Below are 17,500 nucleotides of genomic sequence, written 5' to 3' on the forward strand. Positions count from 1 at the left end.
AAACACACAACAAACACACAACAAACAAACACACAACAAACACACACTGACTCGAGTTCAGACTCACACAGAGGAAAAGTCTCAAAGATAATCTGTGTTTTTTTGTTTTTCTTTTAGTTACACCAAACTGGGATACGCCGGGAACACAGAGCCTCAGTTCATCGTCCCGTCATGTAAGTCCCACCGCCGCCGCCGAATTTAAACCAAAACACCCACAAAAACACTTTTATTTTTACAATTTTTTTTCGTCGAATTTAAAACAAAACGCTCAATGAACCACTTTTATTTTTACTCTTTTTCTCGTCACATTTAAACCACTTTGGAAAATTCATCTGACAAATTATGATGAGGTTCAGTCTGTATGAAATCAGCCGCCCTCCACTTTGAGTCGTCTCAGATTTCACTGAAAAATAATCTTAAAAATGTCCAAAATGACCAAATGAAAGAATCTAAAGTTTTCTCTCAGTCCCTTCAGTCGTTCCTGAGTTTTGACCCGTTGAAGTTTTGGGGCCATGTTCACTTTTTCTGAAGCCTTAATTTATAAAATGTTTGAGACCAGAACTTCATCAAAATAGAGCGAGGAAGATGAACATTTGTTTTATTGTAGATTCTTGGTCATAGATTTTAAATCTTTGTGGGCCCCAAAATCTCACATTTGGTTGTTGCTCAATTATAATTTTTTTTTTTCAGTTTTTGACGTCCAAGATCTATTTACTCCGAGCAGATCTTTACAAACTGAACCTGAATATTTGAGAGAATGAATATTTCTGACACAAATCTCACACTGTTCTGAGTTTTCATGTGGATGTTGTAGATCAGACATGTCAAACTCAGGCCCGGGGGCCAAATTTGGTCCGTGATATAATTAAATTTGTCCCATGAGATCATATCAAACATGTGTCAGAGCTGCAGCCGCACACAGATCGACTGTAGACACATGATTTATTTAGAATGTTATTATTTTATATTCTGTTCTGGATTTAATGTTTAACCAAAACTATGATTTAAAAAAAAGTAGTGCTGGTCGAACGGAGCCTCGTGAAGCATCGACGCCTCAGTCACAATATCGTCTCAAATGGTTGGACGTGTCTGAGGTTTGGAGAAACACTGACCTCTAGTGGACAAATTTAACAATAAGACAATAGTTGTGTGCAGAGCGACACCGAACAACAACAACAATAATAATGATGATTTAAAATAATATGTAAAGAGCAACATAAATAACAGCTGTAAATAAGAAAAGAGGTGTGACCTTGTTTGGTGGAATTAGATCAAAATGATCCCAAACCATGAATCAATTTTTTCCACTTGTCGTTGAAAATGAAACAAAAGCCAAAAGTCGCCAAAATCACCACTAACGTCACACAATCCTCCTCTCAACAGTTTTAATAAATATTGGTGCGTCTTTTATACTGTAACAGTTTAGCGCTCGTCAAACCACAGAAGTGCACTGAACTCTGAAACTCTGAACCAATCACAGAGCGGAACATTCACCGAGCCAATGAAACGCTTCGATGCTCTGAAGCGATCGACGCGCAGAGAGAAGCAGCAGGGGGAGGGACCCACACTTCCACACTTTGGTCACGTGAGACGAGCTCCGACTCATTTGTCCGTCACTAAAAAAAAAGTTTAACATGACACATCTCCAACGAAGAGAAAACACGCAGATGATGTTGAAATTTTTCAATAAATATTTAGTTTGACCCACGACTTCGTCCCAGTTTTTAATGTTGGCCTCTGTGAGTTTGAGTTTGACTCTCCTGGAGTCGAGTCTCAGATCTGTTCACAGATTCGATCTTTTTGTGCGTTTTGTGTTTTCAGGTATCGCCATCAAAGAGTCGGCCAAAGTGGGAGACCAGGCCCAGAGGAGGATCATGAAGGGAGTGGACGATCTGGACTTTTACATCGGGGACGAGGCGGTGGACAAACCCACGTACGCCACCAAGGTACCGGGCGCAGCGGCAGAGTGGTTAGCCTGCTGGTTTTTGTGGGTTTGGGCGGTTCGGTCTCGGTATTTTTAGTCGAACACGAAACGATCAAATATTATAAAACTCAGTCCGGTCCTCAAAAGTCTGTTTTTCATAATAAAACCCCAAATAATAAAACAAAAAAACAACTAAACCCGTGTGTGCGTATGACCCGTGAGCGTTTGACCCGTGTGTGTTTGACCCGTGTGTGTTTGACCCATGTGTGTGTTTGACCCATGTGTGTGTTTGACCCATGTGCGTTTAACCCGTTTGCGTTTGACCCGTGTGTGTTTGACCCGTGTGTGCGTTTGACCCGTGTGTGCGTTTGACCCGTGTGCGTTTGACCCATGTGTGCGTTTGACCTGTGTGCGTTTGACCCGTGTGCGTTTGACCCGTGTGCGTTTGACCCGTGTGCGTTTTACCCGTGTGTGTGTTTGACCCGTGTGTGCGTTTGACCCGTGTGTGCGTTTGACCCGTGTGCGTTTGACCTGTGTGCGTTTAACCCGTGTGTGTTTGACCCGTGTGCGTTTGACCGTTTGACCCGTTGACCCGTGTACGTTTGACCCATGTGCGTTTGACCCGTGTGCGTTTGACCCATGTGTGCGTTTGACCCATGTGTGCGTTTGACCCATGTGTGCGTTTGACCCGTGTGCGTTTGACCCGTGTGCGTTTGACCCGTGTGCGTTTGACCCGTGTGTGCGTTTGACCCGTGTGTTTTGACCCGTGTTGACCCGTGTGCTTTTGACCCGTGTGCGTTTGACCCGTGTGCGTTTGACCCGTGTGCGTTTGACCCGTGTGTGTGTGTTTGACCCGTGTGTGTGTTTGACCCGTGTGCTTTTGACCCGTGTGTGTGCTTTTGACCCGTGTGTGTGTTTGACCCGTGTGTGCGTTTGACCCGTGTGTGTTGACCCGTGTGCTTTGACCCGTGTGTGTTTGACCCGTGTGTGTGTTTGACCCGTGTGCGTTTGACCCGTGTGCGTTTGACCCGTGTGCGTTTGACCCGTGTGCGTTTGACCCGTGTGTGTGTTTGACCCGTGTGTGCGTTTGACCCGTGTGCGTTTGACCCGTGTGCGTTTGACCCGTGTGCGTTTGACCCGTGTGTTCCAGTGGCCCATCCGTCATGGGATCGTGGAGGACTGGGACCTGATGGAACGTTTCATGGAGCAAATTATCTTCAAATATCTGAGAGCCGAACCTGAAGACCACTACTTCCTCCTGGTGAAAACAGACACACAAACACACAAACACACACAAACACACACAAACACACACAAACACACACAAACACACACAAACACACAACACAACAAACACACAACAAACACACAAACACACACACAACAAACACACACAAAACACACACAAACACACAACAAACACACACAAACACACACAAACACACAACAACACACACAAACACACACACAACACACACAACAAACACACAAACACACACACACAAACACACAACAAACACACACAACAAACACACAAACAACACACACACAACACACACAACACACACACAAACACACACAAACACACACACACAAACACACAAACACACACACACACACAACACACACAAACACACAACAAAAACACACAACACACACACAACACACAAACAAACACACACAAACACACAACAAACACACAAACACACACAACAAACACACACAAACACACAAACAGAAATTCTCTGATAATTCTATAATATTTTCTAAACATCACATGTTTATATAAAAAAATATCAATTGGGAGAAGAAGTTGTGTTTGTGTTTCTTCTTCTTGGATCTCGTCAATATTAAAACTGATCAGGTTCATGATTTGTTGGTTTCCGTCTCACTCGTGTCGTGTTGAAGACCAGTGAGGTCAGGAGAACATGGCTCAGTCTCTGTGTTTGTGACGTGATGTTGATGTTTCAGACGGAGCCTCCTCTGAACACTCCGGAGAACAGAGAATACACGGCTGAGATCATGTTTGAGTCCTTCAACGTGCCCGGACTCTACATCGCCGTGCAGGTACAACTGTGTCTCTCCTCCAAACATCTCACCTCCAAACATCTCACCTCCAAACATCTCACCTCCAAACATCTCACCTCCAAACATCTCACCAAACATCTCACCTCCAAACTGTTTCACCTCCAAACATCTCACCTCCAAACATCTCACCTCCACCAAACATCTCACCACCAAACATCTCACCTCCAACTGTTTCACCTCCAAACATCTCACCACCAAACATCTCACCTCCAAACATCTCACCACCAAACATCTCCAACCTCACCTCAACATCTCACCAAACATCTCACCTACCAAACATCTCACCACCAAACATCTCACCTCCAACATCTCACCTCCAAACATCTCACCTCCAAACATCTCATCTCCAACTGTTTCTTCTCCAACTGTCCCACCTCCCAACATCTCACCTCCAAACATCTCACCTCCAAACATCTCACCTCCAAACATCTCACCTCAAACATCTCACCTCCAAACATCTCACCTCCAAACATCTCACCTCCAACTGTCTCACCTCCAAACATCTCACCTCCCAACATCTCACCTCCAAACATCTCACCTCCAAACATCTCACCTCCAAACATCTCACCTCCAAACATCTCACCTCCCAACATCTCACCTCCAAACATCTCACCTCCAAACATCTCACCTCCAAACATCTCACCTCCAAACATCTCACCTCCAAACATCTCACCTCCAACTGTTTCACCTCCAAACATCTCACCTCCAAACATCTCACCTCCAAACATCTCTCCTCCAAACATCTCACCTCCAACTGTTCACCTCCAAACATCTCACCTCCAAACATCTCACCTCCAAACATCTCACCTCCAAACATCTCACCTCCAAACATCTCACTCCAAACATCTCACCTCCAACCGTCTCTCCTCTGTGTTCTGGTGCGTCCAGGCCGTGTTGGCGCTGGCCGCCTCCTGGACGTCTCGGCAGGTCGGGGAGAGGACTCTGACGGGGACGGTGATCGACAGCGGAGACGGAGTCACTCACGTCATCCCTGTGGTCAGTGTCTCACCTCTGATGTTCCTCTAACCTGAGGAGGAATCTTCTCCCACAAACACTTTCCAAATCTCCAGCTGTAGCTCCACTACTTTGTACTTTTACTTGAGTCGTATTATTTAGAAGTAACTTGTCAGAGTGAAAGGCTGCGGCTGAGTCAGTGGGTTCCTCTGCTGCAGGAAATGACCCCGCACACGCATCAGCAGGTTCTGTCCTCCCCCCGCTGGGCCCACTTCCTCTCACCCGTCACTGCTCTGATCACGGGACAAACGTTCAGCTGCACCGGGCAAAAAAACTAAAAGATTCAACGAAAACAGATTCAGTCGTGTTGTAATATTTTATTTCTGTTTCGTGACGCGATTTTTTTTATTGATTCAAAATTCATTCAAAGCTTTTTTTTTTTTTTTTCCAGTCGTGTTTTTCATGAAAAATCCACATGTTCATTTACTGTTCTCATGATTTAAAAATGAATTACCGTATTTTTCAGACGATAAAGCGACATCCAGACTGCAGGTTTAACGCTGGTGAAATCTGATCTCTTCTCTCTCTCTTTTTCTTTCTTTTTCTTTCTCTCCTCCCTCCTCTCTTCCTTCCTTCTTTTCTCTCTGCCCTTATCTTTTCTTCTTTCCTCCTTTCTCCTTCTGCTCTTGTCTTCTTCTCCTCTCTCCCTTTTCTCTGTCCTTGTCTTCTTTCCTCCTCCCTCCCTCCTCCTCTCCCTTGCTTTTTCTCTTTCTTTTCTCCCCCTCCCTCTCTCCTCTCCCTCCTCCTCTCCCTCCCTCCCTCCCTCCCTCTCTCCTCTCTCCCTCTCTCTCTCCCTCCTCTCCTCCCCTCCTCCTCTCCCTCCTCCCTCCTCCCTCTCTCCCTCTCTCTCTCTCTGTCTCTCCTCCCTCCTCTCTCCTCCTCTCTCTCTCCCTCCTCCCCCTCTCTCCCTCCTCTCCCTCCCTCTCTCTCTCTCTCTCCCTCCCTCTCTCCTCTCCCTCTCTCCTCCTCTCTCTCCTCTCCCTCCCTCCCTCCCTCTCTCCCCTCCCTCCCTCCTCCCTCTCCCTCTCTCCCTCTCTCCCTCCTCTCTCTCCTCCCTCCTCCTCTCCTCTCCCTCCTCCTCCTCTCTCCCTCCTCCTCCTCCTCTCCCCTCTCTCTCCTCCCTCCTCTCCTCTCTCTCTCTCCCTCCTCCCTCCCTCCTCTCTCTCCTCCCTCCTCCCTCCTCTCTCCTCTCTCCCTCTCCTCCTCCCTCCCTCCTCCCTCTCTCCCTCCCTCCCTCCTCCCTCCTCTCTCTCTCCCTCCCTCTCTCTCCTCCCTCCTCCTCCTCTCCTCCCTCCTCTCTCTCTCCTCCTCCCTCCCTCCTCCTCCTCCTCTCCCTCCTCTCCTCTCCTCCTCCCTCCTCCTCCTCCCTCCCTCCCTCCCTCCCTTCCCTCTCTCCCTCCCTCTCTCCTCCCTCCCCTCTCCCTCTCTCCTCCTCTCCCTCCCTCCTCCCTCTCTCCTCCCTCCTCCCCCTCTCCCTCCTCCCTCCTCTCTCTCCCTCCTCTCCCTCCTCCTCCTCCCCTCTCTCTCTCCCTCTCTCCCTCCTCTCCCTCCCTCTCCTCCTCTCCCTCCCTCTCTCCTCTCCCTCTCCTCCCTCCCTCCCTCCCTCCTCCTCTCTCTCCTCTCTCCTCCCTCCTCCCTCCCTCTCCCTCCTCCCTCCCTCCCTCCCTCTCCTCCTCTCTCCCTCTCTCCCTCCTCCCTCTCTCCCTCCCTCCCTCTCCCCTCCTCCCTCCCTCTCCTCCCTCCCTCCTCCCTCCTCCCTCCCTCCCTCTCTCCCTCTCTCCCTCTCCTCTCCCTCCCTCCTCCCTCCCTCCTCCCTCTCTCCCTCCCTCTCCCTCTCCCTCCTCCCTCCCTCCCTCCCCCTCCCTCCTCCCTCTCTCCCTCCTCCTCCCTCCTCTCTCCCCCTCCCTCTCTCCCTCCTCCTCCTCCCTCCCTCTCTCTCCTCTCTCTCTCCCTCCCTCCTCTCTCCCTCCTCTCTCTCCCTCTCTCTCCCTCCCTCTCTCCCTCCCTCCTCCCTCCCTCCTCTCCCTCTCCTCCCTCCTCCCTCCCTCTCTCCCTCCCTCTCTCCCTCCCTCCCTCTCTCTCTCTCTCTCTCTCCCTCCTCCTCTCTCTCCTCCTCCCTCCCCTCCCTCCCTCTCCTCCCTCCTCTCCCTCTCTCCCTCCTCCTCTCTCCCTCCTCCCTCCCTCCCTCCTCCCCTCCCTCCTCCTCTCTCTCTCCCTTCCTCCCTCCCTCTCTCCCTCTCTCCCTCCCTCTCCTCCCTCTCTCCCTCTCTCCTCTCTCCTCTCTCTCCCCTCCTCCCTCCTCTCTCTCCTCTCTCCTCCCTCCCTCCTCCCTCCCTCCGTCAGGCGGAGGGGTACGTGATTGGCAGTTGTATAAAACACATCCCGATCGCGGGCAGGGACATCACTTACTTCACTCAGCAGCTGCTCCGAGACCGAGAGGTGGGCATCCCCCCCGAGCAGAGCCTGGAGACGGCCAAGGCCGTGAAGGTGAGAGCGACAGGGGCACGACGACCGACCGACGGGGGCACGACCGACGGGGGCACGACCGACAGGGGCACGACCGACAGGGGCACGACCGACAGGGGCACCGACCGACAGGGGCACCGACCGACAGGGGCACCGACACCGACAGGGGCACTGACACCGACAGGGGGCACCGACCGACAAGGACCGGGGGGGCACCAGCCGGGACCCGCCTACAGACTATTGAAAACTGTCTTTGTTTTCTCTGTAACTGCTGCCCCACTTTAATGCCCCATAAAGATGTAATGCCCCTTTTTAATGCCCCGTAGAGATGTAACGCCCCACTTTAATGTCCCATAAAGATATAACGCCCCACTTTTATACCTCGTAGAGATGTAACGCCCCTCTTTAATGCCCTGTAGAAGTAAATGCCCCCTCTTTTATACCCCGTAGAAGTGTAATGCATCTCTTTAATGCCCCGTAGAGATGTAATGCCCCCTATTTAATGCCCCATAGAAGTAAATGTCCCCTCTTTTATACCCCGTAGAGATGTAATGCCCCTCTTTAATGCCCCGTAGAGATGTAATGCCCCCTATTTAATGCCCCATAGAAGTAAATGTCCCCTCTTTTATACCCCGTAGAGATGTAATGCCCCTCTTTAATGCCCTGTAGAGATGTAATGCCCCTCTTTAATGTCCCATAAAGATATAACGCCCCACTTTAATGCCTCATAGAGATGTAATGCTTCTCTTTAATGCCCTGTAGAAGTAAATGCCCCCTCTTTTATACCCCATAGAGGTGTAATGCCCCTCTTTAATGCCCCGTAGATATGTAACGCCCCTCTTTAATGCCCTTTAGAAGTAAATGCCCCCTCTTTTATACCCCGTAGAAGTGTAATGCATCTCTTTAATGCCCCGTACAGATGTAATGCTCCCTCTTTTATACCCCGTAGAGGTGCAATGCCCCACTTTAATGCCCTGTAGAGATGTAATGCCCCTCTTTAATGCCCCATAGGAGCGCTTCAGTTACGTGTGCCCGGACCTGGTCAAAGAGTTCAACAAGTACGACACGGACGGCTCCAAGTGGATCAAACAGTACACGGGCATCAACGCCATCACCAAGAAGGAGTTCACCATCGACGTGGGCTACGAGCGCTTCCTGGGACCCGAGATCTTCTTCCACCCGGAGGTACCGGGGGTCAGGGGTCGGGGGTCGGGGGTCAGATAGAGGTCACTTCTGCGATCTGTTTGAATCCAGAAGGAGCCGTATGAAAATATAATCTTACTGTTTTATCTGAGCCGGTGTGGGCACAGGTCTCGGTCTAAACCCGCCTCTGTCCTGTGCCAGTTTGCCAACCCGGACTTCACCCAGCCCATCTCCGAGGTGGTGGACGAGGTCATTCAGAACTGCCCCATCGACGTCCGGCGCCCGCTCTATAAGGTCAGGACTTTGAAATAATTAACAAAAAAAAAAAAACAAGAAACTGGTGTCAAAGCAGAAGAACTGGGCTGGTTGGTTGATGTTTGTTTGGTTAGTGGGCTGGTGGGTTGATCGTTTTTTTTGTGGTTGTTTGTTGTTTGTTTTTTGTTTGGTTGTTGGTTGATTGGTAGTTTGTTGGGTTGTTTGGTGGGTTTGTGTGTTTGTTTGTTTGGTTAGTGGGCGGGTGGGTTGATTCGTTGTTTGTTTGTTTGGTTGTTGGTTGATTGGTAGTTTGTTGGGTTGTTGGTTTGTGTGTTTGTTTGTTTGGAGGGCTGGTTGGGTTGATTGATGGTTTGGTTGATTGGTAGTTTGTTGGGTTGTTTGGTTGGTGGGTTGGTTAGTGGGCGGGTGGGTTGATTTGTTGTTTGGTTGTTTGTTTGGTTGTTGGTTGATTGGTAGTTTGTTGGGTTGTTGGTGGGTTTGTGTGTTTGTTTGTTTGTTTGTTGGTTGTTGGTTGATTGGTAGTTTGTTGTTTGTTGGTTGTTTGTGTTTGTTTGGTTGTTGGTTGATTGGTAGTTTGTTGGGTTGTTGGTTTGTGTGTTTGTTTGTTTGTTTGGTTGTTGGTTGATTGGTAGTTTGTTGGGTTGTTGGTGGGTTTGTGTGTTTGTTTGTTTGTTTGTTTGTTTGGTTGTTGGGTTGATTGGTAGTTTGTTGTGGTTGGTTTGTGTGTTTGTTTGTTGTTTGTTGTTGGTTATTGGTAGTGTTGGGTTTTGGTGGGTTGTGGTTGTTTGTTGTGTTGATTGTTGTTGTGTTTGTTGTTGGTGATTGGTTTTTTGGTTGTTGGTTTGTGTGTTTGTTTGTTTGTTGTTTTGTTGTGTTTGTTGTTGGTTGATTGGTAGTTTGGTGGGTTGTTTGGTTGGTGGGCTGGTGGGTTGATCGTTTTTTTTTGGTTGTTTGGTTGATGTTGTGTCCCTTGAGCAGAACGTGGTCCTGTCTGGAGGCTCCACCATGTTCAGAGACTTCGGGCGGCGTCTGCAGAGGGACCTGAAGAGGACGGTGGACGCTCGCCTCAAGATCAGTGAAGAGCTGAGCGGAGGAAAGCTCAAGGTGAGACACATTTACAGTTTAACAAATTACACATGACCATAAAGCAAAACAATGCAGTGACAGAAGTGCCTCAGATTATAATTTTATTTATTCCAGTCGTCCTGTTGGTGTTGGTACAAACCCGGCGCCTCATGTAGGCAGAAAAGGTGCTCATCTAACTGGAATTTGCTTAAACATTTGTATAAATCTGTGGGACTGGGGACACAGGGTCAGGACTGGGACTGTCCCGGAGACACGTGGACATGTGGACACTCTAGTTTAGTCTTTGTTTAACTTCATGTCCTGGATCTTCTTGTGTCCACAGCCCAAACCCATCGACGTGCAGGTGATCACCCACCACATGCAGAGATACGCCGTGTGGTTCGGAGGCTCCATGTTGGCGTCGACTGTGAGTGCAGCTTTTATTTATTTTCATTTAAAATTACAGACGTGGACAAAATAGTCGGTTTCCTCTGGTAATGAAAAAAAAATCAACAATCGTCACTGAAATAACTTGAAACTGAGAAAAGCAAAAATAAATATAAATTTACTGAAAATGGTCCTACAAAAATGAAACAGAATTATTAGAAAAAACAAAATAATGAAACTGACCTGGACAAAAATGATGGTTCCTTAAATTAATATTTTGTTGCACAAACGTTTGAGACAAACTCTGCAAAAACAAACGATTTCTGTAACTGTCAGTGAAACTTCTGCTCTGGACAACTGGGATTTTGACCCACACCACGTGAACAAACTGTTCTAGTCTCAGGTCTGAAGGTTCCTTCTCCAGACGCACGTTTCAGCTCCAGAACAGAAGAACAGAAGAACAGTCCAGAACAGAAGAACGTTCCAGAACAGAAGAACGTTCCAGAACAGAAGAACGTTCCAGAACAGAAGAACAGATGAACACTAAGAACAGAAGAACACTCCAGAACAGAAGAACAGAAGAACGCTCCAGAACAGAAGAACGTTCCAGAACAGAAGAACAGAAGAACAGTCCAGAACAGAAGAACGCTCCAGAACAGAAGAACACTCCAGAACAGAAGAACAGAAGAACGCTCCAGAACAGTCCAGTGTTTTGTTCTTAGTCGTTCTTGTGTGTTTTTTTGTGTGTTTTGGGTCATTTTCCTGTTGAAGACTCATGACCTACGACTGAGATCAAACTTTCTGACATGAGGCGACACATTTTGTTCCAAAATACCTCGATAGTTTTGAGATTTCGTTGTATTTTACACAGATTCAAGACGCCCTGAGCCTGATGCTCAGCCCCAGAACCAAACCAAACCTCCTCCGTGCTTCACAGTGGGGACAGTGTTCTTTTCTTGGTCTGCTTCATGTTTGCGTCTGTGAACATAGAGCTGATGTGTCTTGCCACAGAGCTCCAGTTTTGAAGTCCACTTTGGCTCAAACACTGATGGACGGTGTGATCTGACACTGATGTTCCTCACTCTTCAACTTCACGTTTCATTTGTTTGGAGGTTGTTCTGGGTCTTTGGTTCCGTTCGTATGATCGTCTCTTCAGTTTGTCGTCAGTTTTCCTCTTGCGGTCGCGTCCAGGGAGGTCGGCTTCCTGACACAGTTGTCTTCTTCTCTTCCTCTGGTCCATGTTCAGTGTTGTGTCCATCATGTCTCCAAACACAATGACACATGTGGCCCTTTAAACAGACACACTGACTGAGACTGACGAGTGTGAAGAACCTGTGATGAAGATCAGAGACACACTGAACTTCAACATGTCCCTGTTGTCCAACTGTTTACAATCTCTTCTAGACGAACATCATGTTTGTCCACCACACTTTCATTAGTTTTATTTTATTTTTTTTAATAATTCTGTTAAACAACAAATCAAAAACAGAGTCTGATTTTCATTGGTTATTTTTCGGTAAATTTTTATGTATTATTGCTTTTCTTAGTTTCAGGTTTTTTCAGTGACCAGTGTGGATTTTTCTTTCATTACCAGAGGGAACCAACTATTTTGTAGAATTCATACATATTCAGAATTAAATTATTTTAATTCAGAGTTAAATCTTTCATGTAAACGTGGTATTAGAAGACGACTTGAAGTTCACACGAGTCACTTTTATGTTTTTACGTTTTTTTTAACTCTGGTCTTTGGTCCTCCAGCCCGAGTTCTACCAGGTCTGTCACACCAAGAAGGACTACGAGGAGATCGGGCCCAGCATCTGCCGCCACAACCCCGTCTTCGGAGTCATGTCCTAACTCCCCCCCCCACGCCACCAGGGGCAGCACCGGGGGACGGGGGGGACGGGGGGACGGGGGGGGGACGGGGGGGACGGGGGGGACGGGGGGGACGGGGGGACGGGGGACGGGGGCTTGGTACCGATCAGTTTTTGTATCACGTTTCCGGGGGAGTTTCCGCAGTGTGACTTTAAACCTTTCTGTCTCCACGGAGACCAAACCAAGTTACAGGTCAGATCTGTGGAGAGGCGACCCCGCTCACAGTCACAATGTCAGTGTTTTTAGGGATTTTTTAGGTTTAGGCCTGGTTTAGTCCTGGTTTAGTCCTGGTTTAGTCCTGGTTTAGACCTGGTTTAGACCTGGTTTAGACCTGGTTTAGTCCTGGTTTAGTCCTGGTTTAGACCTGGTTTTAGACCTGGTTTAGTCCTGGTTTAGTCCTGGTTTAGACCTGGTTTAGACCTGGTTTAGACCTGGTTTAGACCTGGTTTAGTCCTGGTTCAGTCCTGGTTTAGACCTGGTTTAGACCTGGTTTAGTCCTGGTTCAGTCCTGGTTTAGTCCTGGTTTAGACCTGGTTTAGACCTGGTTTAGACCTGGTTTAGTCCTGGTTTAGACCTGGTTTAGTCCTGGTTTAGTCCTGGTTTAGTCCTGGTTTAGACTTGGTTTAGACCTGGTTTAGACCTGGTTTAGTCCTGGTTTAGTCCTGGTTTAGTCCTGGTTTAGACTTGGTTTAGACCTGGTTTAGTCCTGGTTTAGTCCTGGTTTAGTCCTGGTTTAGACCTGGTTTAGTCCTGGTTTAGACCTGGTTTAGTCCTGGTTTAGACCTGGTTTAGTCCTGGTTTAGACTTGGTTTAGTCCTGGTTTAGTCCTGGTTTAGACCTGGTTTTAGTCCTGGTTTAGACCTGGTTTAGTCCTGGTTTAGACCTGGTTTAGTCCTGGTTTAGACCTGGTTTAGTCCTGGTTTAGACTTGGTTTAGTCCTGGTTTAGACCTGGTTTAGTCCTGGTTTAGTCCTGGTTTGTTAAATCTTCCTGTAATTGACTGAATATAAAGTGGAGCTGTTTAAAGTCACACTGTGGAACATTCCGGGCAGAGCAGTGACGTCTCCGTGGAAACGAGCAGCGTGACGGACCCCAGACTGAAAAGTTCCGCAGTGTTGCTTTGTTTCCCGGGCCCCAGGAGGTCGGGGACTCGGGACCCGGATCAGAAACAGGAGACGACAAATGGCTGGAAATGTATAATAATGTTTTTTTAAGTCGTCTTTTTGTTTCTTTTTGTTTCTTTTTGTTTCTTAAAACAAAACTCACAAAATTCTGATGAATTCACAAAACGAGCGACTGAATAAATGTTTTTCCATCACTTTCGTGTGGCTCGTTTTCTGTCGCGTGGCTCGTGTTCTGTTGTGTGGCTCGTTTTCTGTGCTGTGTGGCTCGTGTTGTGTGGGCTGTGTGGCTGTGTGCTGTGTGGCTCGTGTGGCTCGTTGTGTGTGCTCGTGTGGCTCGTTTCTGTTGTGTGGCTCGTGTGGCTCGTGTTCTGTGCTGTGCTCGTGTGGCTCGTGTGTGCTGTGTGCTCTGTGTTCTGTGTGTGCTCGTGTGGCTCGTGTTTCTGTGCTGTGTGGCTGTTGTGTGCTCGTGTTCTGTGTGTGCTCGTGTGGCTCGTTTCTGTGCTGTGTGGCTCGTGTGGCTCCCTCTGCTGTTGGACACGTCACACTTCTGATTTAATTAAAAGAGAAATTTGTGATGAAAAGTTGAAAAATATGTTGAAAATTAAAGAACGACACGACGCCGAGAGAAATCTGAATAAAAGTTCAAGTTTTACAGGTGTAAATGTTTCCACACATAAAAAAAATATTTTCCAACATTTTAATTATTGTTAAATAAGGACGAAGGACTAAACCAGTTTCTGTTCACATTCGTGCTGATTTTCAGTCGGTTTTACTCTTGAAGGTTCAGTTTCGTCGCAGATTTTTTGGGGTAAAGAAGTTTTACATTTTATCCTCAAACGTGACGTTTCATTAAATTTAATCCCCACATAAACTTCAGGTCGTCTTTAACCCTGTAATGTCTGACCCCAGAAATAATGGACATAAAATTCAGATTTTTTTGAATCTGGAACCTTTATGGGGCCTTTTCACAAAATAAAAAAAAAATACAAAAAATTATTTGCATATTGGTTTTTCCATTTGTATCGTAAATGATACATCGGGCATTACATGTATCTGGCAATACAGAAAAAACGTCACCTTCATCAGGTCTTTTTCTTCTTTACTCTTTTATTATGAACAGTGGTCAGAATGAAAACAGCAGCTACGGCTTTAAGAACATTGGCCTCTTATTTTTTCATTCTGATTCCTTTTCCAGTCACTTTTTCTTGAATTATACAATATCGAATATATAATATAACAAGAATATCGACCTTTTATTTTTTTAAACTTCTACTGCTAAACTCACACCTTTCTTCAATACCTTCATCTGTATTCTCAACAAATGGAACATCTAGAGCAGACATGTCAAACTCAGGCCCAGGGGCCAAATTTGGCCCACGATATAATTACATTTGGCCTGTGAGATCATATCAAATATGTAGCTGGCTACAAATAGACTATAGAGACATTATTTATGTAAAATGTTATTATTTTACATTATACTTGTTCTGGATTCAATTTTAGGCAAAACTATTATTAAACATTTAGTTTAATAACAAAAGGTTCATCTTTACAGATCTCCAAAGAAGAGAAAACATGCAGATGCTGTTGAAATTTTCCAATAAATATTTAGTTTGGCCCAGAACTTAGTCAAAGTTTTTAATTTTGGCCTCTGTGAATTAGAGTTTAACTCCCCTGATCTGGAGGGTCAAATTCTGCCTTTCTCCACTTCTACTCCTTCATTTTCTCTTTTTTCTTTTCAGATTTATTTGTTCTTTATGGCCTGTGTTACTGTTGGACCTTCTTCTTCTGTGCTAATCTGGTCATCACTGTTATCAAAGTCAGACTCTGTATGTGTCTTTCCCTTCATTTCTCTTTTCACTTTGCTTCTACCACTGTTTTGTTGCCTGTGACATCGTAAGATCTTCCTCTTCAAGCCCATCACCAGACGTTTTATCGTCCTCATTGCTGCCACCAGTTCTATTGTTCTCTTCATCATAATCTGCATCAGGGGTCCAATTTTTATCCAACACTTCATCATCTGCAAACATCAACTCTTCTGTATCGCTTGAATTCCCATCAGTGACCCACAGAACATCCTCACTGTACCGTTTCGCCATCTAAAGTAAGAAATACAGATTTATCAATTTTCAAATGCAATTATTTGTTGTAAATATAACATTTCAATCTGCAATTTGTGTAATTGATTGATAAAAACATTTCTAAGATACACAATCATCAATATAATGAATATTGCACCAAGAAAAGCAAGATAAGGACAATTGAAGAATTTACTACCAAATTCCACTTTTTACTTTTTTTTTTAGTATCAAATTTGAACTAGAGCCCGGCCGATATTATCGGCCGATATGGGCACCTGGAGACATATCGGCTATCGGCCGATATACTTGCTGATATGGGCCGATATTTCACGTGGGCAGGTTACACCTCGTTATAAAGCTTAGACTCTCTACATTCTGTTCATTTAATCCAATTTACAGACAGATAAATGTCCTCATATGTGGCTCCACATCAGTATTTATCTACGGAGTCATTTGTGTGTGTGTGTGTGTGTGTGTGTGTGTGTGTGTGTGTACTGTCCCTGAACACACCACAGAGTCACGTACTGTCCCTGAACACACCACAGAGTCGCGTCACTCACGTGTGTTTGTTTACACCTGCAGACTCAGATCCAAACACTGACATTATTTTCTTTTTATGAACAATGGGTTTGAGTCTGGATTAAAAGGACATTTATTAGTGCAGATTTGTGATGTGGGAGGAGCCTGTGTGATGTGGGAGGAGCCTGTGTGATGTGGGAGGAGCCTGTGTGAGGCTGAGTGTTGGAAATATGTCGACTTTGAAGCTAGTTTTGGTCATTTGTTATTAGCGATTATCTGTTGTGTCTCCCGCACATAAACACACTGTTTTCTTTTGGTCTGTTGTAAAGTGACTATATTGTTCGTATATTTGCTACTGGACCTGCACTGATGTAAATGAGCTGTGAACAGACGTGTGAACGATGAAATTTGCGCATATAATTAATTACCGCGGCGCGCACGTATTTACAGTTAAAGGCTAATAGCGCTAGTTTCTTTACTAGTGATGGGTCGGTCGCGAACGAAACGGCTCTTAGATCCGGCTCTTTGAAGCGAACGACGGGAGCCTGATCCTTACTGGGAGCCGTGTTTTCTCTTTCTCTCACTTTTTTTCTCTTCACGCCGCCTGCAGACTCGTGGTTTGGCAGCGGCTGAAAACGAAACTTTGAGAAATTTGCGTGTACATAGGATAAAAAAACTAGCATATTTGGCTGTAGTTTAGCATAAAATAAATAAACCACGACTAATCTTGGGCACGAGATAGAGACCGAGTCCCGACGACAGTTTTGGTTTAGTCCTGTTTTACATATGGTCTAGATCTGTTTTAGTCCTGGTTTAGACCTGGTTCAGTCCTGATTCAGTCCTGGTTTATTCCTGCTTGCAACAAAACAATCTGAAGAACCTCTCTGGAGCCGAAAGAACCAGCAGCTTTTAGTGAGCCGAGTCAAAAGTTTTTTAAACAATTCAACATTTACAGTGAATTTTTACATCACTAAATATATCGGTGATTATATCGGTTTCATATCGGCCACAGGAAATTCCATATCGGTCGGGCTCTAATTTGAACACAAATTTTATACACAATTTTACTACATACTAAAATGCAAAAAAATATGTAATCATAACTTGCTTCAACAGATTAAATATTCATGTTGAAATATTACAAAAAGAGAGAATGTCACTGGAAAATTGTAAAAATCATAATTTTCTTTACCTTGATCCAGTGATTTGGAAACTGTCTGTCACCATCCTGGACTGTCCCATGTCCTGTGTTTTAATCGTTGTAGTGATAAAAGTGTCCACCAGGGGGTGGAAGACAAGTGTCCGATTGGACACAAGAGGCTTTTGAGTGAAGTTTTTACCATGTGGTGATGCAGTCGGTCTCAGGGTTAATATTTCTATATTTTACACAAAGTCACAAATTAAGACAAAATTAAGACGTCAAAATCAAACGTTCTAAGAAAAAAACTCTGACACCAAAAGGTTTAACACAAACGTTTTAGACCAAAACGACGAGGTCCAGAGAGAAGAGCTCAGGTCACAGCTCAGGTCACAGGTCACAGG

The 17,500-nt window shown here is 45.9% G+C and overlaps 2 protein-coding genes across 2 annotated transcripts in view; both read left to right on the forward strand.

The window, feature by feature from the left end:
* The window catches only part of LOC110170824 (actin-related protein 3), an 18,698-nt gene extending 6,432 nt beyond the window's left edge, over window positions 1–12,266 (forward strand). The window contains exons 2-12 of the mRNA XM_055149015.1: window positions 118–173; window positions 1,822–1,946; window positions 3,075–3,185; window positions 3,896–3,991; window positions 4,901–5,008; window positions 7,370–7,513; window positions 8,504–8,677; window positions 8,837–8,929; window positions 9,890–10,015; window positions 10,320–10,403; window positions 12,122–12,266. Of these exons, the coding sequence (XP_055004990.1) occupies window positions 118–173; window positions 1,822–1,946; window positions 3,075–3,185; window positions 3,896–3,991; window positions 4,901–5,008; window positions 7,370–7,513; window positions 8,504–8,677; window positions 8,837–8,929; window positions 9,890–10,015; window positions 10,320–10,403; window positions 12,122–12,217 (1,213 nt within the window). The 3' untranslated portion in view covers window positions 12,218–12,266. The remainder of the gene's footprint in view (window positions 1–117; window positions 174–1,821; window positions 1,947–3,074; window positions 3,186–3,895; window positions 3,992–4,900; window positions 5,009–7,369; window positions 7,514–8,503; window positions 8,678–8,836; window positions 8,930–9,889; window positions 10,016–10,319; window positions 10,404–12,121) is intronic.
* LOC110165802 (NACHT, LRR and PYD domains-containing protein 3-like) overlaps window positions 1–17,500 on the forward strand; it is a 155,503-nt gene that overhangs the window by 48,959 nt on the left and 89,044 nt on the right.

Source organism: Boleophthalmus pectinirostris, unplaced genomic scaffold (genome assembly GCF_026225935.1).
Source record: "Boleophthalmus pectinirostris isolate CB_2022bp ecotype Guang Dong unplaced genomic scaffold, ASM2622593v1 HiC_scaffold_1, whole genome shotgun sequence".
In the NCBI taxonomy this organism is placed as follows: Eukaryota; Metazoa; Chordata; class Actinopteri; order Gobiiformes; family Gobiidae; genus Boleophthalmus; species Boleophthalmus pectinirostris.